This window comes from Salmo salar, chromosome 02 (genome assembly GCF_965601325.2).
Source record: "Salmo salar chromosome 02, fSalSal1, whole genome shotgun sequence".
Taxonomy (NCBI): Eukaryota; Metazoa; Chordata; class Actinopteri; order Salmoniformes; family Salmonidae; genus Salmo; species Salmo salar.
Window position 1 is genome coordinate 29,488,650 of NC_138292.1, and position 24,609 is coordinate 29,513,258.

General features: G+C 43.2%; 2 protein-coding genes across 3 annotated transcripts in view; both read left to right on the top strand.

Annotated features, from left to right (window-relative positions):
- LOC106579405 (cyclin-dependent kinase 14) overlaps positions 1-11,190 on the top strand; it is a 216,499-nt gene extending 205,309 nt beyond the window's left edge. For both annotated transcript variants that reach the window (XM_014159277.3, XM_014159287.3), the window contains one exon: positions 7,884-11,190. The gene's annotated coding sequence lies outside the window, so the exon portion shown is untranslated. The remainder of the gene's footprint in view (positions 1-7,883) is intronic.
- A 2,303-nt stretch (positions 11,191-13,493) lies between these two features.
- Positions 13,494-16,941, top strand: LOC106579053 (frizzled-1). Its single transcript, XM_014158482.3, has one exon. It carries the CDS (start codon positions 13,853-13,855, stop codon positions 15,530-15,532), a length of 1,680 nt encoding a protein of 559 aa, XP_014013957.2. The 5' UTR covers positions 13,494-13,852; the 3' UTR covers positions 15,533-16,941.
- Positions 16,942-24,609: the final 7,668 nt, after the last annotated feature.

The window sequence follows — 24,609 nt, forward strand, 5'->3', positions numbered from 1 at the left end:
TTCCTCTACAGGGAGCCAGGTTTTCCTGTGTCTACCCTTCTCAATGGCAAGGCTGTACTTTATCAATGTTTTTCTAAGGTTTTGATCAGTAACCATGGTCAAATAGTTAGCCACTGTGTACTGTCGATATAGAGCTAGATAGCACTGCATTTTGCTTTGTGTTTGTGCTTGTGTTTCCCAATAAGCAATGTAGTTTTGTTTTGACTGTGTTGTAATTTGGTTTATTCAGATTGATTAGATGTTCTGGTCCTGAGGCTTCAGTGTGTCAGTAGAACAAGTTTGTGAACTCAGCCCCAGGACCAGCTGGATGAGAGGACTATTTTCTTTGCTCAGCTCTTGGCATTGCAGGGCTTGGTAATGATATGAGAGGGGGTCACTGTATTTTAGATGTTTCCAAAACTTAATTGCTCTTTTTTTATTGAGTTTTTGAGTTTTTATTATTAGTCAATATTGGCCTAATTCTGCCCTGCATGCATTGTTTGTAGTTTTCCTCTGGACATGTAGGAGAATCTTACAGAACTCTGCATGCACGGTTTCAATGAGGTGTTTGTCCCATTTGATGAAATCTTGTTTTGCAAGTGGACCCCACACCTCGCTGCCATGAAGTGCAATTGGTTCAATTACATATTCAATGGCGTAGAATCCCCTGCGTGCTTTCTTTCTCAGTTGATTCACTGCCTCTTTAAGGTGTCCAGTTGAGCTTATTTTTAAACCTAAGTAATTGTAGTGTGTGACTCTATATATTTTGAACCAATTGAGAACTTTGGTCTAATTCACTGAGATCTGGATCTTCTCTGGAAAATCATTATTTTAGTCTTTTTGGGGTTTACTGCCAGGGCCCAGGTCTGGCAGTACTGCTCTAGCAGGTCCAGGCCCTGCTGTAGGCCATGTGCTGTGGGTGACAGCAGGCATAGGTCATCTGCGAAGAGTAGGTATTTAACCTCTGAATTGTGGAGATGTAAAAGGTGCGTAACTGGCTGCAAGGAAGTCAGGCGCAGGAGAGCAGAAATGGGTAACAACTGGAGCACTTGGCAAGAAAAGACCAGAATTCTTTAACCAGGGGCGGGGCCTTCGCCAAGGTTGCAATCTGAGCCCTGCACTCTTCAATATTTACATCAACGAATTGGCCACTATTCCAGAAAAATCTTTAGTCCCTGGTGTTAGTCTCCTGTCACGACTCCCGCCGAAGTCAGTACCGCCTCCTTGACGCACGTCGACACCGGCCTCAGGGACGACCCAGAGGGCGAGGTGCAGGGTAATCCGGACGGCGACGGTGGAGCTCCCGCAGCAGTGAAGGGTCCAACACGTCCTCCACCGGAACCCAGCATCTCTCCTCCGGACCGTACCCCTCCCACTCCACGAGGTACTGAAGGCTCCTCGCCCGACGCCTCGAATCCAGTATGTAGCGAACGGAATACACCAGGGCCACATCCTGGTTCACTCTCTCCACCTGCCCATTACTCTCGGGGTGAAAACCCGAGGTCAGGCTGATCAAGACCCCCAGATGTTCCATGAACACCCTCCAGACACTCGACATGAACTGGGGACCCCGATCAGACACTATATCCTCAGGCACCCCGTCATGCCGGAAGACGTGCGTAAACAAGGCCTCCGAAGTCTGTAGGGCTGTAGAGAGACCGGGCAGAGGGAGGAGATGGCAGGACTTAGAGAAACGATCCACAATGACCAGGATTGTGGTGTTCCCCTGTGAGGAGGGAAGATCTGTGAGGAAATCGACCGACAGGTGCGACCATGGCCATTGTGGAATGGGTGAGGGGTGTAGCTTACCTCTGGGCAGGTGCCTAGGAGCCTTACACTGGATGCACACCGAGCAGGAGGAAACATAAACCCTCATGTCCTTGGCCAAGGTAGGCCACCAGTACTTCCCACTCAAACAGCGCACCGTCCGACCGATGCCTGGATGACCAGAGGAGGGTGACGTGTGGGCCCAATAGATCAACCGGTCACGGACAGCAGATGGAACGTACAGACGCACAGCGGGACACTGGAGGGGAGCGGGCTTTGTACGTAACACCTGCTCAATGTCTGCGTCCAGCTCTCACACTCCCGGCGCCACCAGGCAGGAGGCCGGGAGTATCGGGGTAGGATCCATGGGCCGCTCCTCTGTGTCATACAGCCGGGACAGTGCATCTGCCTTCACATTTTGGGAACTTGGTCTGTAGGAAAGGGTGAAAACAAAGCGGGTAAAAAACATTGCCTGATGAGGATTCAGTCTCCTCGCTGCCCGGATGTACTCCAGGTTGCAGTGGTCAGTCCAGATGAGAAAAGGGTGTTTAGCCCCCTCAAGCCAATGTCTCTATGCCTTCAACGCCTTGACAACAGCCAACAACTCCCGGTCCTCCACATCATAGTTTCGCTCCGCCGGGCTGAGCTTCCTTGAGAAGAAGACACAGGGGCGGAGCTTCGGTGGCATGCCCGAGCGCTGAGAGAGCACGGCTCCTATCCCAGCCTCGGACGCGTCCACCTCCACTGTGAATGCCAAAGAGGGATCCGGATGGGCCAGCACGGGAGCCGAGGTAAACAAAGCCCTCAGGTGACCAAAAGCCCTGTCTGCCTCAGCCAACCACTGCAAACGTACCGGGCCGCCCTTCAGCAGTGATGTAATGGGAGCTGCTACCTGACCAAAACCCTGGATAAACCTCCAGTAGTAATTGGAAAACCCTAGAAACAGCTGCACCTCCTTTACCGTGGTGGGAGTCGGCCAATTACGCACGGCTGAAATGCTGTCACTTTCCATCTCCACCCCTGAGGTGGAAATGCGGTACCCTAGGAAGGAGACAGACTGCTGGAAGAGCAGGCATTTCTCAGCCTTGACGTACAGGTCATGCTCCAACAGTCGACCAAGCACCTTGTGCACAAGGGACACATGCTCGGCGCGTGCAGCGGTGTATATCAGAATGTCATCAATATACACCACTACGCCCTGCCCATGCAGGTCCCTGAAAATGTTGTCTACAAAGGCTTGGAAGACGGATGGAGCATTCATCAACCCATACGGCATTACGAGGTACTCATAATGCCCTGAGGTAGTACTGAACACCGTCTTCCACTCGTCTCCCTCCCGGATACGCACCAGGTTGTAAGCGCTCCTGAGATCTAGTTTGGTGAAGAAGTGCGCCCCGTGTATTGACTCAATCACTGTGGCTATGAGAGGTAGCGGGTAACTGTACTTCACAGTGATCTGGTTTAGGGATCGATAGTCAATACACAGGCGCAGACCTCCCTCCTTCTTCTTCAAAGAAAAGAAACTCAAGGAGGCAGGTGAAGTGGAGGACCGAATGAACCCCTGACGCAGGGATTCGGAGACATATGTTTCCATAGCCGCCGTCTCCGCCTGTGACAGGGGATACACGTGACTCCTGTGAAGTGCGGCGTCTACCTGGAGGTTTATCGCACAATCCCCCCAACAATGGGGTGGTAATTGAGTCGGGTGAACTCCTCGAAGTGGTCCAGCGCCGCATCTCTTTCTAACCACACGGCGTTAGCCCACTCCAGGGCTTTCCCCGAGAGGCACGAGACGAGGGCGGACACCCTCTCACATCCCGAAAGAGCCGGGTAGATGGTCGCCAGGTATAGGTCCAGCTGCAGCAGGGAACCATGGCAGCGTGCCGCCGTCCCATCATACTCCCCGGGAAGGGCAAGACGAACCCCACTGCAGGAGCGGGTGCAGGAGGGGCGAGTAGTGGCGACCCCTGTTGCGCTGGTGGAGGCGCTGGAGGGTCTCCCTGTCTCTCCCAGCGGTCCATTGTCTGAACGACGCGGTCCATAACGGCGCCGAGATGATGGAGCATCGCCGCATGCTCTCGGACGCGCTCCTCAACCCCTACAACAGGGGTACCTGCTCCTGCTGACTCCATTAGATGGTGTGGTATTCTGTAAAAGGTGCGTAACTGGCTGCAGGGAAGTCAGGCGCAGGAGAGCAGAAATGGGTAACAACCGGAGCACTTTAATAAGGCAAAACACACTGTACCCAAAATGACAAAATACGGGTCTAAATAACCCGTCGCAAAACCAGTCTAGAGTGCACATACACTTTACAACAAACAATACCACACACAGACATGGGGGGGAACAGAGGATAATATACACGTAGAGTAATGAGGGGATGTAAACCAGGTGTGCCGGAAAACAAAACAAATGGAAAATGAAAAGGTGGAGCGGCGATGGCTAGAAGACCGGTGACGTTGACCGCCAAACGCCGCCCGAACAAGGAGAGAGACCGACTTCGGCGGGAGTCGTGACAGGAGAGTAACACCAGGGGCTGAATATTTTTCTAGAATAGTGGCCATTTCGTTGATGTAAATATTGAAGAGTGCAGGGCTCAGATTGCAACCCTGGCGAAGGCCCCGCCCCTGGTTAAAGAATTCTGTTCTTTTCTTGCCAATTTTACTGCTGCACATATTGCCAGTATACATTGATTTAATTATGTCATATGTTTTACCCCCTACACCACTTTCAATAACTTTGTAGAAGAGTCCTGTATGCCAAATAGAATCAAATTCTTTTTGGAAGTCGATAAAGCAAGCGTATATTTTGGTATTATTTTGGTGGACATGCTTATCTATCAGGGTGTAGGGTGTAAATATGATCAGTCATGCGATGTTTTGGTATGAATCCAATTTGGTTTTACTCAAGACATTGTGCTTATTAAGGAAGTTTAGAACTCTTATATTTATAATACTACAGAAAACCTTCCCCAGGTTACTGTTCACACGAATGTCTCTGCAATTGTTAGGGTCAAATTTGTCTCCATTCTTAAAGATTGGGGTTTGAGTCCTTGATTCCAGATGTCAGGGAAATAGCCTACACTCAGGATCAAATTAAACTGTTTTAATATAGCCAATTGAAATTCTGCACTAGTGAGTTTGAGCATCTCATTTTAGATGCCATCAGGTCCGCATGCTTTTTTAAATTTGAGGGCCTGATGTTTCTTATAGAGCTCCTGGTCAGTAATTGTGGAATCCAATGGATTTTGATTGTCCTTTATAGCTTTTTCTAATCCATTCAACTTCTCATGAATTTGGCGTTGTTCTGCGTTTGTGTCAATTTGAACTGTGTTTTAAAATGGGTTGTCCATATGTCACCATTTTGTATCGCTAATTCCTTTTTTTTCCAATTTTGCCAGAAGTTGTTTGTGTTTATGGACTCCTCAATTAGTGTCAGCTGCTTGCTGTTGTACTGTGCTTTTTTTGGTGCTGAGTGTACGTTTATAGAGTTTTAAAGTCTCACAGTAATGAAGGTGTAATTCACCATTATTTGGGTCTCTGTGCTTTTGGTTGGATAGTGTTCTAAGTGTTTTCCTTATAATTTTACAATCTGCATCAAACCAGTTGTCATATGTGATCTTTTTTGTTTCGTTTTTTTTATCAATTTCAATTGTGCTTCTTTTGCTGTTTGCCTGAATATATAGTTGATGTTTTTTACTGCTAGATTGATGCCTTCTTTACTGTGAGTGAATGTGGTATCCAGAAAGATATCTAAGAGTGTTTGGATATTTTGGTTACAGGTTGCTCTCTGGTATTCTTCTGTGCTGTTTTGGGCCCATCTGTATGAATTTCTGATGTTGCACAGCTTACTGGGCTGTGAATGTGTGGTTGTTTCCATGTCTGTTCTTTTGAGGAACAACGTAATTTGGCTGTGATCAGACAGAGGTGTTAGTGGCTTGACAGTGAATGAGCTGAGAGAGAAAGGATCAATGTCTGTAATCATATAGTCTACTGTGGCCAAGAGGTGAGCAGTAGGTGAATCTCCCCAAAGAGTCCCCCCGTAACCTACCATTGACAAAGTACAGACCCAGGCTTCTAAAGAGCTGCAACAGATCCCTTCTGTTTTTGTTGACAGTGCTGTCACTGTTGTTTCTATGGGGGAGATTACCCTCACTAGGGGGTGTGGGACGCTAGCTGGCCAACATCCAGTGAAATTGCAGAGCGCCAAATTCAAAAACAGAAATACTCATTATAAAAATTCATGAAACATACGAGTGTTATACATGGGTTTAAAGATAAACTTCTTGTTAATCCAACCACGGTGTCAGATTTCAAAAAGGCTTTACGGCGAAAGCAAACCATGCGATTATCTGAGAACAGCGCCCAGCAGACAAATCATTACAAACAGTAACAAGCCAAGTAGAGGAGTGACACAAGTCAGAAATAGTGATGAAATTAATCACTTACCTTTGATGATCTTCATATGTTTGCACTCACAAGACTCCCATTTACTCAATAAATTTTTGTTTTGTTTGATAAAGTCCATGTTTATATCCAAAAACCTCCGTTTTGTTTGCGCGTTTTGTTCAATAATCCACTGTCTCAAACAATATCCGGTGAAATTGCAGAGCGTGAAACTTAACAAAACAGAAATTCTCATAATAAACATACATAAAAGATACAAATGTTATACACCAGCTTAAAGATAATCTTCTTGTTAATCCAACCGCTGTGTCAGATTTCAAAAAGGCTTCACAGCGAAAGCATACCATGCGATTATCTGAGAACAGCACCCAGCAGACAAATCATTACAAACAGTTAGCAGCCAAGAAGACGAGTAACAAAAGTCAGAAATAGCGATAAAATGTATCACTTACCTTTGATGATCTTCATATGGTTGCACTCCGAAGACTCCATGTTACACAATAAATGTTTGTTTTGTTCGATAATGTCCCTCTTTATGTCCAAAAACCTCCGTTTTGTTGGTGTGTTTTGTTCAGCAATCCATTGGATTAAATGCGGTCACAACAGACAGATGAAAAATCTAAAAAAGTACAATAGAAGTTCGTAGAAACATGTCAAACGATGTTTAAAATCAATCCTCAGGTTGTTTTTGTCATAAATAATCAATAATATTTAAACTGGACAAATGCTTCGTCAATAGAAAAGGAGAAACAAGAAAGGTGCGCTCCCGATCGCGCACTGAACTCATGTCTGGAAATTTCCACTGTCCACTCATTGAAAGTGCTGTATCTCCCTAATTTGTCAGAGTAAAAGCCTGAAACAATGCCTAAAGACTGGCCACATGTAGAAGAAGCCATAGCGATCGTGAACTGGGTCCTAAGTCTTTGTATGGTGGATAGGCTTTCAATGGAAAAACAGCCTTTCAAAATAATAGTACTTCCTGGATGGATTTTCCTCAGGTTTTTGTCTGCCATATCAGTTCTGTTATACTCACAGACATTATTTTAACAGTTTTGGAAACTTTATAGTGTTTTCTATCCAAATCTACCAATTATATGCATATCCTACAGTTAGAAACAGTATGGCCTGTAATAAAGCTGTTTCCTCGTGTGCTCGTTAGATCAGGTAGTGTTCCACAAATGAGCACATTTCCCTGGGCCTGGAAATGGCACGTCTCTTCCTCAAGGGCGGGGAAAATCTCCTCTGAGTAATATGGGGATTCTGTGGGGGGGGGGGGGGGGGGGTATATTGCGCAAAGGAACACATATTTTTTCAGTTTTAACCAAATGTGATATTTACCAATTTTGAGGGGATCAATTAGATTTTGTAGTTCGGATTTGTACCAAATGATCAGTCCTCCAGAGTCTCTGCCTCTATTGACAGAGCTGTGATGGCACAATTACCTCTCTGTAGCCTGTGGGACAGTGAGTGACAATGTCAGCCTTACACCATGTCTCCTGCAGAATGATGATGTCAACATCTTTAAGATTTTTGTTGATCTCTCTCTCTCTCTCTCTCTCTCTCTCTCTCTCTCTCTCTTTCTCTCTCTCTACTTCTCTCTCTCTACTTCTCTCTCTCTACTTCTCTCTCTCTCTACTTCTCTCCAAAGGGGTCGTTCAGAAATAAGGTAGTTGTGATTAGTTTATTTCCAGTTGGCAGATTAACTCATGTGTTTGTGTCTGTGTTTTTCAGGTTGCTGCTGTGGTCAGTCCAAGAGAGAAGGACAAAGACACTGAGATGGAGGAGCCACCGGGATCACATACCCTCTTCTGTTTCTTTAACTTATTACTTTTCCAACCGTGTGTGTGGTGTGTGTGTGTGTTTGTGTGCCTGAGTGTATACATTTTGGTGGGTGACACCTCCAATTTCAGTTTTATAATTTGCAATTTTTGTTGACTTTTATAATGTTATGATACTCATATATCGTTGACACATTTACAATACCCTTAATCATCAAGGGTCTTTACAATACTATTGATGCATACTGTGGCTTGTGTTTCTAACTACCAATGTAAGAATGTATATTTGTATGTACAGTATACTCATATTTAGAAAATATATCATGGACTCCAAGAAAGCTTAAATTCTTTCACTTGCATGCATTCACGCACGCATGCACAAACTCACACGTACACAAACACAGATACACACCCCCTGGACAGTTTAACTCACAACACAAACTTTAACTTAGAATGACAAGCGGTAGTAATGTTTCTCTTTACCTTTGACCTGTTCCTCCTCTGTAACTGTCAGGCCAGAGTCAAATGACATCAAATCAATAATAATTATAAGAGCAATGTTAGTAATCCTGTAATAGTGATATTGGTGATAATAAACCATTAGTCTCTGCTAGAGATGATGCATACACACAAAGCAATGAGCACCGATGACATCGTGAAGAGTCACATGTTATATGTTACATTCGCTGTGGTTCGTCTCAGTGTGTGTGTGTGTGTGTGTGTGTGTGTGTGTGTGTGTGTGTGTGTGTGTGTGTGTGTGTGTGTGTGTGTGTGTGTGTGTTATATCTGTGTGGTTGCGTGTGCATCAAACATGGGCAATATGGGCTATACCCTTTCATTGGTGCTTCCATGTAGGCCATGAGGTACTGTTATCTATACCGCATCCTGTTGTACACTGTATCTAGATGGTAAAACACAATGGCAATAGGCTCAGTGGGATTTTGATCTCTTGGTTACTTCGACCCATGACAATCCTCTTCTCCTTCACGTCCTTTGATACCGTCCAGTAATGTACTGTATATCAGACATCATCGTCTGTTTGTCTCAGCTATCACATTAATAAAATTATTAGGAGCACTTTTTATGATATCGTATGATATTGATCTAACAAATTGTTTTGTTTCTTGGGTACTATGTTACATTGGCTGGTACAAAGATCTCTTTGTGTTCGATTTTCAGCTGGGTGTTGTTTTGTGTAAAAATATCTGCTCATATTAGTCATGTGTGAGCTAGGTAATATAGCAATGACCAGTAACATGGAGAATATGGGTTCACTTTTTATGGATTGATTTGAAATCTACCACTAATCTGAATGGGCCTGTACTGTTCACAAGTAGAGGAGGGGGAGGAGAGTTCTGAATGAGACATCATGGACACACACTGACTATCAGGAGAGATTACACACACACACACACACACACACACACACACACACACATGCACACACACACACACACACACACACACACACATGCTCACACACACACACACACACACACACATGAGAACACATGAGAGACAGTCACAGGTATAATACTGTAGACACTTGGCCACACACAGTCCCTCTCCACCCCTGCCTCACCTGCTAGTCTATCATCGAGGGAGGAGGAAGAGGAGGAGGAGACACTAAAAAGAAAGGAGTCTTGTAGAAGGCTTTGACATGATTCGCCATATGGCCAAGTCCATGTTATGGTACAGCTTTAATTGTCCCACCATCTCTAGTGGTGGTTGGTGTGGTATAGAGCACTCGAGGCAACGACAGAGAAACACAGTGATAGTGACGACTTGTGTCATTAGCTTTTTGAGAATGCACTTTTTCAATCTATTTGCCCTACTGTACATTCCAGCTTATTAAAAATGACACTTTTTGCACCTGTTTTGTCCTTAATCACATGCTCTTGCCTGCACAGACTAGAAATATCAGTGCCCTCCCTTGGCAACCGTAATATAGGCCAACAGACCCCAGTTTCCAACCCCAGTGATGCACAGACTTTTTAAGGAGAACTACTACAGATACTTGAAGTGATTTCATAGGACTTCAGTGTCATTCCTGGTGTGGCAAGTGACTCTGTGTCGTGGTAGTGAGGAAGGGAGGAGAATCTAGAGTGGCGTCTTAATGTGACTAAAGCAGCGTGACAGAGGAGGGTTAATACCAGAGAGCTCTGTTGAGATAGATCGCCGCTCGCTCTGCTCGGCCTTGCATGGCTTTATGGGATACAGGAGGTATTAAGCAGCTGAATAATTTGTTTTGATACGTTACTCTCCTGCTTTCTGTGTGTGTGGCATATCACTTTTCTTTTGCCCCCTTTTTATTTTGTGCCTTTGTGTCCCAGGAGTTTCTTCCTTTGCCGCCTGCCTGCGATATCACATAAACATGAAAATACTGTATATATTTTGGACTGCCTGCCTGCCTGCGTGGGTGGAGTTCCTGAAAGCTCTTTTTTTCTCCTTTGGGAATTAAAAGCATTTTCTCTATGAAGGGAAATCTTGGGAAAGAAGTAGTGAAATTGCACATTGAGCACTGTGACGGTCAAAATGATTAACAATTGAATGGGGCCTACTATCATTTTAATGTTACCATTGGTTCTTGCTTGTTAAGGTCAACTTCCAGATGTTTAAAAAAATGCATTTACAAATACACCATTCAAATCTGTCATATTTCGAGTTACATGTCAATATTTAATCATTTTGTATCCTTTGTTATAAACTGTCTTACTAGGCTGTATATAAAAGGGGAGGGGAAACGCCTTGTGTAAAATGTAATAGTGACGCTTATACTATGTTTGCGTACATACAGGGTCACGGGTGTCTCCTTAACGCCATAAAAGAGAGGATTCGTATTAAATATATATGGATATATACACATACAGTATATTTTTTGGCCTTGTCAGTTTCTTAACTGCGTAGACGTACAGTATATGTTGGGAAAGGCGTTTTGGAACCAGACATGCAACCCCCGCTGTACTCAACACTGAATCTGTGTTTTACAGTAAAAAAAAAGCTTCACTTGCATATCTATTTTTTCTTTTTTGTATGATGCTCTGAAAATACATCATTTTTCACAAGTGGTTTCGGACATAGAAGAAGTGTTACCGGTCACTTTATAAACTGAAACTTAGAATATAATAGTAGAATAGCTGTTGCATTACCTATTTGTTACGACCTGTATGTAATGTTATTATGGAAGATGTAATGTCCTTCTGTAAATGTTGTTTATTGTTGGTTTACCTGAAATAAATAAAGTGTATTAATGCTTCAAACTGTGTTCAGCTACCAATGCAAAACAGCTGTTGTTAGGTCATGTATTACATACTTACTTCATACTAATTCTACCACAACACCAATCCAGTGTGGTCATGCTAGTGTGGATATTGGATGCCTTTATCTTCCTATTCATCGGTATTTACATAATTAGCTATTTCCGGAAATTAGTTATCCCTGGAATTGATCTAATTACCGTACTTCGTTTTTTTTAAGGCATAATTTACTCAACTGCACCAGCAACAGTTTCTAGTGATTTATCCTGTATTACCAGTCATGTTTGATGTGAGCTCAGCTGGCCTGATTACAGAGTCCTTCTTTGTATTGTACCACAACAGTGTTTTCTCTGGACACCCACCAAGGTGTTAAGTCTCTGATTCAAACCATACCAATAGGTCAACAACATCTCCAAGTCTGCATCCCAAAGTGCATCCCTATGGGCCCTGGTTAAATGTAGTGCACTATATAGGGAATAGGGTGCCATTTGGGATGCATCTTAGAAAATGTATGTAACTTCACTTATGAGTACAGTTTTCAAGCCTAATGGTCTTTAAACAGATATACTTTATAACATGAAAACAAACAACCTCCGGGTCATAATGACTGCTGTGACAGACAGGTAGGAGAAAAATACATGGAAACCCCAACAACACAATGTGTGCTGTAAGAATGTAATGTTCATAACGTTTTTAAAGTTTCTTTGGAAAAACATGAAGTCATTCTATTCTATTCTGTGGTTATTGCATGTGGTCATAAATGGTTCTGAAACTGTTTTGCACCAAAAATTCCCCACTAAAAAATGCATTTCCAATAGTTAATTCCAGTTTATCTCTTTAATGTTGGCTCATAGATCAACTGCATCAAGGTCAAATCTGACTCAAGGTTTTAACTTTGTCTTTGTAACGTTGATTTCTCTGGACAACTTTATTCCAAACTGAATAGACTTGTCTAGACACCCAGCCCTAAAACAAGACATTTAGTAACATAAGTCATGTTGAGTTTGTGTGTCTCTCTTGGCAAGGTGTAGCTTGAAGAACCAAGTCTCACTGCATTCTTCTGTCAGGATATATTACATACTTATTGACTCCCTCTCAATCCCACTGACAGACATGCCTCTTAACCAGTCAGAATCCCTAGGTGACTGATTAACATTAGGGGTCCTCTGTATTTGCTTGGCCTCAGCTGGTGGGTCATGTTGTTTTGAATTCTCTAGAGAGTGCTCTGTGACAGTCTTCTGTGCACACATAACCACAGGTTGATAACTAGAAATACGTTTTGATGCACATCACTTGGGCTAATCATATTATTGACGCTCTATAACTGGTCATAGTGTTATTGATGGTTGCAACAGTAGTTGATTCGATTATTATTTATGTTGTTATGATACTGTTATTGTACAATAAACAGCCTTACATTATCTAATATATCTCTGGTGAACAGTAAGGTACAGTACAGTACAGTTGATGACAAATGAGAGATGATAGACTCCCTGAAAGTCAAGGGGGGCAGGACTGCTCTGTTAAGCTCACTGTAGTGGAGTTTCTCTCTTCCTTCCTTTGGTGTTCTGCACAGGGTCTCTCTCTCTCTCTCTCTTTTCTCTCTCACAGTTTCCTTCCTGTTCTCCTCTACACAGTGTCTCTCCCTCCTACTGTTCCCTCTGCGCACACCACTGTGGGAGCTGGGTTTGAAACCCCTCTGATCCCAAAGGCTCATGGTGACAAACCACTTTCATCCCTGTCCCTAGGGCCTAACGGTGGAGACAACATTATGGTTGAAAGGGGAAACCGATAAAAATGATGCTGGTTGTTCTTCCCTCTCTAAAAGACCCATTTAGGCTATAGTCATTTGTAATATGGAAAGCACATGGCATTTATTTAGTGTGTTTTACAGTCACACACAGTTTTACTGGATGATAATATCAAGGGGGTCTGGACTGTTACAATAGTAGGCTATTTGAGGAGGTCGAATAGGATATCTCTTAGTCAATACCTCACAGTTTAAATGAACATATACATTAAGGGTAAAGGGTTTGCTCATATAAACAGTAGGACTACTGTCAGATTTGTAAAATAATATTTCCTTTTCCATCAGTAGTCCTAGATGTGGCTTTCAGAATATCATAGGCCTATTTATAAGGGCATAATTCTTATAGAAAATATGTCATATTGTTTCGGGCTATAGAACTAAGACATTGAAACTCATCAGTCAAAAATCGAGAGCCATACTCAAGATGAGCAATTGTAGACGATCCCTAAACCTTGCCTCTGTTAGTCCAACCCTTTTTTCCATATGGAGGAGAGAGAGACGGCTCACTGAGACGGCAGGGCTCCTGGAAACAGGTTTGAACAGCGCAGAGCAGAGAGAGGCTATCCGGTTTGTTCGGGCAGCTAGAGTAGCAGAAGAACATTGTGGAGTCCGGACCTGTGTGTTGTGTATAGTAGGTCGGATTTTTTTCTCCAAATTCTGTCAGCGATATTTTTTTATTTTGGGGGACCTTCAACATCTCTGCGCAGCGGCGGGGAGAAGCAAAAACAACCAAAAGTTACGCAGGAAGGGAGTACATTTACAAGGAAAGAAAAACCCAACAAAGAAAGGGAGCGGGGAAGTAGTTTCTCGCTAGCTGGCGAGCTAGCTAGTTTTGGAAGAAACCGCAAAGAAAGTATGTCTGTGGCCGTGCGTAATGCTTTCGCAATGGATTATAACAGAGTACTGTGTATATTTTTGCAGGTGTTTTTATTGATCAGTTTAGGATCTATAAGGGTAAATGGACAGTATGGCGACCGGGGAATGTCTATTCCAGAGCACGGCTTTTGCCAACCGATTTCTATTCCACTTTGTACGGACATCGCATACAACGAAACCATCATGCCAAATTTACTAGGACACACATCCCAGGAGGACGCAGGGCTCGAGGTACACCAGTTTTACCCGCTTGTGAAAGTTCAGTGTTCTCCTGATTTAAAGTTTTTCCTCTGCTCCATGTATGCGCCTGTGTGCACGGTGCTTGAGCAGGCGCTTCCCCCGTGCAGGTCACTGTGCGAGAGGGCGAGACAGGGCTGCGAGGCGCTCATGAACAAATTCGGATTTCAGTGGCCGGAAAGGCTCGTGTGCGAGTCTTTCCCGGTTCATGGAGCGGGCGAGCTGTGCGTCGGGCAGAATATGTCGGGTCAAAGCACACCGGTCAATCCCACCCCCGATGTAACGGAGCCTCCGCATGATACTGGGATTGTAAAAGGACAGTTCAAGTGCCCGGCTTCGCTGAAAGTACCCACTTATTTGAATTACCGTTTTCTCGGTGAGGATGACTGTGGCGCACCGTGTGAGCCAAAGAAATCTAACGGAATGATGTACTTCAGCGAGGAAGAGTTAAAATTCGCCAGGATATGGATAGTAATCTGGTCCGTGTTATGTTGTGCATCCACGTTATTTACCGTTCTAACCTATCTGGTGGACATGAAGCGCTTCAGCTACCCTGAGCGTCCTATTATCTTCCTATCCGGTTGCTACACCATGGTATCCATTGCCTACATAGCTGGATTTCTCCTTGAGGACAAGGTGGTTTGCAATGACAGGTTTGACAACGACATTAGGACTGTGGTGCAGGGTACCAAAAAGGAGGGTTGTACCATCCTCTTCATGATGTTGTATTTTTTCAGCATGGCCAGCTCCATCTGGTGGGTCATCCTGGCCCTCACCTGGTTCCTGGCAGCAGGGATGAAGTGGGGCCACGAAGCCATCGAGGCCAACTCGCAGTACTTCCACCTGGCGGCGTGGGCTGTGCCCGCCATTAAGACCATCACTATCCTGGCGGTGGGCCAGGTGGACGGGGATGTCCTTAGCGGCGTGTGCTTCGTGGGCATCAACAGCGTGGACGCTCTCCGAGGCTTCGTCCTGGCACCGCTCTTCGTCTACCTCTTCATCGGCACCTCGTTCCTCCTGGCCGGCTTCGTGTCTCTGTTCCGGATCAGAACCATCATGAAGCACGACGGCACCAAGACGGAGAAGCTGGAGAAGCTGATGGTGAGGATAGGGATCTTCAGCGTGCTCTACACCGTCCCCGCCACCATCGTCATCGCCTGCTACTTCTACGAGCAGGCCTTCCGGGAGCAGTGGGAGAGGACGTGGATCAGCCAGACGTGTAAGACGTACGCCGTGCCCTGTCCGGCCCACCCACACCCCAACATGAGCCCCGACTTCACCGTCTTCATGATCAAGTACCTCATGACTCTGATCGTGGGGATAACGTCCGGGTTCTGGATCTGGTCTGGGAAGACCCTCAACTCCTGGAAGAGGTTTTATACGAGACTGGCTAACAACAACCAGGGAGAGACCACGGTGTGAGTGGTCTGAGTGGGGTGAGACCTCTGGATGTACTGTAGCCTATGATGGGTGTCCCCCACACACAAAAAAAAACGGTTTATTTACAGACTGAATGAATGATAATCGTTTTTGGACTTAATTGCCATGCAGAGACACTCATTGGTACATGATGTTTCTATTGTACATAAAACATTTTTGTAAGTATATATTTGTATTTAAAGATCAAAATTCTCTTTTTTAGTTGTTTCCCTCTATTAAAACCAACATTTATTTGACACAATTTGGGCATAATGGAAATGGACCTTGGTGATAAAGAGCCAGCTGACTGAGCATTTAGCATGAAGGATGTGGTTGTCTTAGGACCTGAGTTGGCTCGGTCACTGCTGGGAGAGGGTTGGAGCGGTTGAGTTGGCTCGGTCACTGCTGGGAGAGGGTTGGAGCGGTTGAGTTGGCTCGGTCACTGCTGGGAGAGGGTTGGAGCGGTTGAGTTGGCTCGGTCACTGCTGGGAGAGGGTTGGAGTTGTTGAGTTGGCTCGGTCACTGCTGGGAGAGGGTTGGAGCGGTTGAGTTGGCTCGGTCACTGCTGGGAGAGGGTTGGAGCTGTCTTTGATCAGTAGACTGGCTCGGAACATTGTTTCTATTCTAAGCAGCAGAGTCCTGTGAAAAACAATTGCTTCCTCGTGGGTCCTTATCCCCCATTATACTGCTGTTCTTTCTGTCCAACTGTTCTCTTTTATTCAACATATTTCCAAAAGCCTAAATGCCTGGGATTTGAAGGTTAAAAGTACAATCAACATTTTTAAAACAAGAAAGTAGGTATAGGTCTGGGATTTTGTGCACATGTACTGTGTAGCCTATATGACATGAATCCTCCAAATACAAATGTTTTTATAACCTACAGTACTTTAAGCTAGAATGAGAACATTTAGCCCCAAATTTAGCCCGAATACTTTCACCAAAGTTAAAAGCCGTCTTTTGGTAATTACAACAAAATATTTTAATAGAATGAAAGTAAACCATTTGCAGGATCTTTTCAACATTTTGTTTATGTGTTTCAGATATCCTTGCTGCCTATTAACACAGAACAGACACACGTTGTTTGTGCCTTTTGTTTACCTTTTTGAGCATTTTGAGGAGAAATACTAGCCTGGTCCCAGATCTGTTTGTGCTGTCTTGCCAACCCCGAAGGACCATAGGAGTAGGCAGGACAGCACAATCAGGTCTTGGACCAGGCTAGGGGAATACAGAATGCTGGACAGAGACAGCTCAGACTCAGAGGTGGGCTAAATAACACATCAGCTGCACTCCCTAATGCTTTCTCACAGACAGACAGACAGACAGACAGACAGACAGACAGGCAGGCAGGCAGGCAGGCAGGCAGGCAGACAGACAGACAGACAGACAGACAGACAGACAGACAGACAGACAGACAGACAGACAGACAGACAGACAGACAGGCAGGCAGGCAGGCAGACAGACAGACAGACAGCTGAAATACCAATCCTTCATTGATGAACAAGCTGAAATATGCAGTAGCCTACTCTACAGCTGGCTGTATAATTGGCTTATCAAAACTGAAAACAAATTAATCATTGAAGGAGATAGGACAGTGCGTTTTGTAAATTTCAGACCTACAGGTAATCAGAGTCAGAAAATGAATATTCCCCACAAGGTAATTGTTGGCAAAATGTGGCAGTTGTTTTTTACAATTGGCCCAGGTGGCAGCTTGAAGCAGTCCCCTTTCACCCCTGAGTCATTTTGCTCCTGGTTAAGTGTGTGTGTGTGTGTGTGTGTGGTGTGTGTGTGTGTGTGTGTGTGTGGGTGGGTGGGTGGGTGGGTGGGTGGGTGGATGGATGGGTGCTAACCATGCAGGATGAGCAGCTGTCTTTAGGCTTTATAAAGGAAGACACCGTGATCTGTCCCCACCTCACGCTTCTTCTGTTATGTTCTTGTCAAATGCATGAACGTTATTTTACCCTAAATGCATGGATGGCTCTCTATTAAACAACATGTTCATGCCTTTGACATCTATTATGTTTAATTCTGGTATTCTGCATTTGTTTGTTATTAAAAACATTATATTTATAGAAACATTTCTTTATATCCACACTGATTACTTTAAAGAATAAAAAATCCCACCTTTGCACCAGCTGTCATGTTGATTTGAAATATCTCTTATTTCCATGTGTTATTAACCAGAGTTGATGGATTGGATCATGCTGTTAGCCGAGTGTACATTTACATTTTAATCATTTAGCAGGTGGTCTTATTCAGAATGACTTACAGGAGATATTAGGGTTAAGTGCCTTGCTCAAGGGTACATCAACATATTTTTCAACTACTCGGCTAGGGGATTAGAACCAGCGACCTTTCGGTTCTTGGCCCAATGCTCTTAACCGCTAGGCTACCTGTCTAAAATGACGTTTAAGATTTGGAGTGTAAACAAATCTGCTTCATCGACTCTGTATAGTATTCACTTTGTAACACCATGGTAATAGAAATCATTTTTACATCTGGAAAAGCTCAACAATGAACATGAGTTTTATCTCAGTGGTTACAGCCAACTGTGAAGTCTGGTTTGAAAAAATAACTTCTTTATCCTGGGTGGATGTTAATCAAATGCAGCTCTCTGGTTAGGCTAAATGAGGTGGATGGGAATCTTGTGAATGATTGGTATGCACTGTGAACGCTCAGAGGCCTTGCTTGTGTAGGGGCATTGTTGCTTTGCACTTAAAATAGCTTGCGTCCCATGTCTGGCAGTCACATACGTAGGTCAGCTACTCAACTTTCATACAGCCATTGTTTAGGGTACTTTTTGTTGTTGTCGTCTTTAATTCTGTTGCTCTTCGTAGGGGGTTTTCTGTTCACTCTTGTATGTATTGTGTCCAAGCTTCTCTGAAGTCTGTGGCTATATAGTTTGTAGCTAAGCTGACTGTAACTTCATGTGAACTATATACAGTGGCAAGAAAAAGTATGTGAACCCTTTGGAATTATCTGGATTTCTGCATAAATTGGTCATAACATTTGATCTGATCTTCATCTAAGTCCCAACAACAGACAAACACAGTCTGCTTAAACTAATAACACACTCATTCTTGTATTTGTCTTGTCTATATTGAATACATCATTTAAACAGTCCCAGTGTAGGTTGGAAAAGGTATGCGAACCCCTAGGCTTCTCTAAAAGCTAATTGGAGTCAGGAGTCAGTTTACCTTGAGTACAATCATTGAGACGAGATTGGAGATGTTAGTTACACTCACAAAATTTGAGTTTGCTATTTACAAGAGGCATTGCCTGATGTGAACCATGTCTCGAACAAAAGACATCTCAGAAGACCCAAGATTAAGAATTGTTGACATGCATATAGCTGGAAAGGGTTACAAAAGTATCTCTAAAAGCCTTGATGTTCATCAGTCCACGGTAAGACAAATTGTCTATAAATGGATAAAGTTCAGCGCTGTTGCTACTCTCCCTAGGAGTGGCCGTCCTGCAAAGATGACAGCAAGTGCACAGCGCAGAATGCTCAATGAGGTTAACCTGTTGGTGACCCCTTCCCGTTCTCATCCCGTTAACGGGATTGATTTTGACAACAGCCAGTGGAAAATCAGAGCACCAAATTTAAACAGCTAAAATCTCATAATTCCATTTTCTCAAACAATCAACTATTTTACACCATTTTAAAGATAAACCTCTCGTTAATCTAACCACATTGTCCGATTTCAAAAAGGCTTTACAGCGAAAGCATAAAATTAGATTATGTTAGGACATAAACTTCACAAGAAACACCACACAGCCATTTTCCAAGCAACTAGATACATCACAAAAACCCAAAACACAGCTAAATGAAGCACTAACCTTTGACGATCTTCATCAGATGACACTCCTAGGACATTATGTTACACAATACATGTATGTTTTGCTCGATAAAGTTCATAATTATATCCAAAAACAGCATTTTACATTGGCACGTAATGTTGAGAAATGTTTTCCCTCCAAACCTGCCGGTGAATGAGCACAATGAGCACACATACTACGTAAATTCTCATCGTAAACATTGATCAATATAGAAGTGTTATGCACAGAATTATAGATACACTTCCCCTAAATGCTACCGCTTTGTCAGATTTCAAAAAAGGTTCACGGCGAAAGCACAATTTGCAATAATCTGAGTACAGCCCAGATGACACTAACAACTAGCAAACAGAAACCCGCCATCTTGGAGTCAATAAAACTAAGAAATTACATTATAAGTATTCACTTACCTTTGATTATCTTTATCAGAAGGCACTCCCAGGAATCCCTGCTCCACAATAAATGTTCGATAAAGTTCATATTTATTTCAAAATAATCAATTTTGTTCGCACGTTACTTAGTCCAGATGAAAAATCAAAAAAGTTATACTACAGTTTGTAGAAACATGTCAAACGATGTATAGAATCAATCTTTAGGTTGTTTTTATCATATACCTTGAATAAAATTCCAACCGGACCTATCTGTTCTCTTTAGGAGTGAATATGAACTCAGCTCCCTCCCAAGTCCTTGCGCGTGACTTGAGCCCATGCCTTATAATGGAACACCAGTTTACCACAGCTGGTATTCCCTTCAAATTCACCATAGAATCGTCAAACACCATTCTAAAGACTGCTGACATCTAGTGGAAGCTTTAGGAAGTGCAAAATGAACCCTAAGTCACTGAATACAGTCAAGGCAATCACTTGAAAAAACTACAACCTCAGATTTTCCACTTCCTGCTTGACTTTTTCTCAGGTTTTTGCCTGCCATATGAGTTCTGTTATACTCACAGACACCATTCAAACAGTTTTAGAAACTTCAGAGTGTTTTCTATCCAAATCTACTAATAATATGCACATTCTAGTTTCTGTGACAGAGTAGTAACCTGTTTAAATTGGGTACGTTTTTCATCCGGCCGTGAAAATACTGCCCCCAGCCCTAAGAGAAGAATCCTAGTGTCAACTAAAGACTAACAGAAATCTCTGGAACATGCTAACATCTCTGTTGACGAGTCTACAATATGTAAAACACTAAACAAGAATGGTGTTCATGGGAAGACACCACGGAAGAAGCCGCTGCTGTCCAAAAAAAACATTGCTGCACGTCTGAAGTTCGCAAAAGAGCATCTGGATGTTCCACAACGCTTCTGGCAAAATAATCTGTGGACAGATTAAACTAAAGTTGAGTTGTTTGGAAGGAAGGAACACACAACACTATGTGTGGAGAAAAAAATGCACGGTACACCAACATCAAAACCTCATCCCAACTGTAAAGTATGGTGATCCGCTTTATAGCACGATTGACAATTAAAAGCAATGTTCCCAAGGTCGCGGAGACTGCATTCATGGTAAACGATACGTCGGCTCAATCGGAAATTACCTTTAAATGTGAACTGCACTACAACGCAGATATTCTGAGCTATGGATTGAATCGAGCCCTTAGTCTCAGACAGGTTGCAGGTGTGCTGAAGTACACTCCCCATTTTCATTGTGAAAATGTTGAGTATCAGTGAGATGTAGTAAATGCTTGGCACAGAGTTGAGGACTTGAGTCAATGCAGTGCCTAAGCAACCTTCAGGTTATTTAACTGAATGATATCCACTTCTAGTCTCTGGATTCATAGTAATATGGGCTATGTTTTCCTCCTATAAAAGAACTACTGACCGACCTCTATGGACGCACAGTACAGGCCTTAATTTCAAGCCCTTATTGATTTGACTTAGCTGACTGAACATGTACTAAGGCTGCATCACCAATGGCATCAAATTCTCTATATGGTACACTATTTTTGACCCGGGCCCATAGGGAATAGGGTGCCATTTATGACACACATACTAAACTCAGCAAAAAAAGAAACATCATTTTTTCACAACCCTGTCTTTCAAAGATAATTTGTAAAACCCCAAATAACTTCACAGATCTTCATTGTAAAGGGTTTAAACACTTTCCCATGCTTGTTCAATGAACCATAAACAATTAATGAACATGCACCTGTGGAACGGTCGTTAAGACACTAACAGCTTACAGACGGTGGGCAAATAAGGTCACAGTTATGAAAACTTAGGACACTAAAGAGGCCTTTCTACTGACTCTGGAAAACACCAAAATAAAGATGCCCAGGGTCCCTGCTCGTCTACGTGAACGTGCCTTAGGCATGCTGCAAAGAGGCATGAGGACTGCAGATGTGGCCAGGGCAATAAATTGCAATGTCCGTACTGTGAGATGCCTAAGACAGAGCTACAGGGAGACAGGACGAACAGCTGATTGTCCTCGCAGTGGCAGACCACGTGTAACAACACCTGCACAGGATCGGTACATCCGAACATCACACCTGCGGGACAGGTACAGAATGGCAACAACAACTGCCCCGAGTTACACCAGGAACACACAATCCCTCCATTAGTGCTCAGACTGTCCGCAATAGGCTGAGAGAGGCTGGACTGAGGGCTTGTAGGCCTGTTGTACGGCAGGTCCTCACCAGACATCACCGGCAACAACGTCGCCTATGGGCACAAACCCACCGTCACTGAACCAGACAGGACTGGCAAAAAGTGCTCTTTACTGACGAGTCACGGTTTTGTCTCACCAGGGGTGATAGTCGGATTCGCGTTTATCGTCGAAGGAATGAGCGTTACACCGAGGCCTGTACTCTGGAGCGGGATTGATTTGGAGGTGGAGGGTCCGTCATGGTCTGGGGCAGTGTGTCACAGCATCATCGGACTGAGCTTGTTGTCATTGCAGGCAATCTCAACGCTGTACGTTACAGGGAAGACATCCTCCTCCCTCATGTGGTACCCTTCCTGCAGGCTCATCCTGATATGACCCTCCAGCATGACAATGCCACCAGCCATACTGCTCGTTCTGTGCATGATTTCCTGCAAGACAGGAATGTCAGTGTTTTGCCATGGCCAGCGAAGAGCCCGGATCTCAATCCCATTGAGCACATCTGGGACCTGTTGGATCAGAGGGTGAGGGCTAGGGCCATTGACCCCAGAAATGTCCTGGAACTTGCAGGTGCCTTGGTGGAAGAGTGGGGTAACATCTCACAGCAAGAACTGGCAAATCTGGTGCAGTCCATGAGGAGGAGATGCACTGCAGTACTTAATGCAGCTGGTGGCCACACCAGATACTGACTGTTACTTTTGATTTTGACCCCCCCCCCCTTTGTTCAGGGACACATTATTCTATTTCTGTTAGTCACATGTCTGTGGAACTTGTTTAGTTTATGTCTCAGTTGTTGAATCTTGTTATGTTCATACAAATATTTACACATGTTAAGTGTGCTGAAAATAAACACAGTTGACAGTGAGAAATCGTTTTTTTTTTTGCTGAGTTTATGTCTATGCTAGGTCTCTCTCTGTCTGCCTCCCTGTCTGTCAGTGCATCTTCCTGATGCCTGGCTTGGTACTGGTTTGTCAGGAAGTGCTTGTACAGCCAGCAGCCCAGGCCAGAGCACACAGAGGACTGCTTTTCCCTCAGTCTCAGTCTCTCTCCTCTCTGCTGCTCTGTGGTCAGACTTTAGGCCTACTCTACAACTCTACTCTGGCCTGGAATGTTGGGATCTGGAGGAGGGCAGGAGAGAGAGTATAGAAACACAATATAAACCTAAACCTCAGCCTCAACATGCATTATGGCCCAGTCACACAAGTTGCCTTGGACATTTTAAGAAGGCTATCGTGTTAATGTTGCCACACGATTGATGTAATGATAACTATTCATAATGCAGAGTGCTCAGTGACATTTCCTAGTTTTGGAGAATACTGGATTAATGGCTAAAATACTGCTGCTGTTTTCAAATGACTCAAATAACACTCTGCTTGTCACTATGTATGGTGTTGACCTTATGAACTTCTGACCCCTCTATCTTCAAAGAGGACACGGCAGGTCACACAGTGGTGATGTCATCGTGTTTACTCTCCCCTAGTACCTCCCCCATAAGCCCAGACAACAGGTTTTATGACTGTGGAGCGTTTCAGACTTGTCTAACAGCATTTTGTTTTTAGCTTACCACACTGAGCATCTATCACCTCAGGGTAGACTTTGTAAAGAATGCTAAGGCTATGCTAACCAACTGACTGTAGTGGACTTTGGGAAGAATGTGAATGCTAACTGTCTATAGTGCTAGCCTGCCAGGTGGATGCAAAAACAAATCTCTTTGTCCGTCTTAGTCTATTATAGGTGAATGCAAAGCAGGCTAAATCACTGTATTATAACAGTGTTTCCCAAACTGTGGGGCGAGGGGTCGGCAAAGGGGGTGTGGTTGTCATTTCAAATTACTCTTGAAAGAAAGTTGTAATAGTAGATAGTTGTAATTTAATAAAGTTGTAATAATAGAAAGTTGTAATAGAATAAAGTTGTAATAGAAGAAAGTTGTAATAGTAGAAAGTTGTAATAGTAGAAAGTTGTAAAAGTTGAAAGTTGTAATAGTAGAAAGTTGTAATAGAATAAAGTTGTAACTTAATAAAGTTGTAATAGTAGAAAGTTGTAATAGTAGAAAGTTGTAATAATAGAAAGTTGTAATAGAATAAAGTTGTAATAGTAGAATGTTGTAATAGTAGAAAGTTGTAATAGAATAAAGTTGTAATAGTAGAAAGTTGTAATAGTAGAAAGTTGTAATAGAATAAAGTTGTAATAGTAGAATGTTGTAATAGTAGAAAGTTGTAATAGTAGAATGTTGTAATAGTAGAAAGTTGTAATAGTAGAAAGTTGTAATAGTAGAAAGTTGTAATAGAATAAAGTTGTAATAGTAGGAAGTTGTAATAGAATAAAAATGTAATTGTAGAAAGTTGTAATAGAATAAAGTTGTAATTTAATAAAGTTGTAATAGTAGAAAGTTGTAATAGTAAAAAGTTGTAATAGTAGAAAGTTGTAATAGAATAAAGTTGTAATAGTAGAAAGTTGTAAAAGTTGAAAGTTGTAATAGTAGAAAGTTGTAATAATAGAAAGTTGTAATAGAATAAAGTTGTAATAGTAGAATGTTGTAATAGTACAAAGTTGTAATAGTAGAAAGTTGTAATAGAATAAAGTTGTAATAGTAGAATGTTGTAATAGTAGAAAGTTGTAATAGTAGAAAGTTGTAATAGTAGA

Coding starts and splice junctions, on each gene's coding strand:
- LOC106579053 (XM_014158482.3), top strand. CDS start 13,853: ATGTCTGTGGCCGTGCGTAATGCTTTCGCAATGGATTATAACAGAGTA.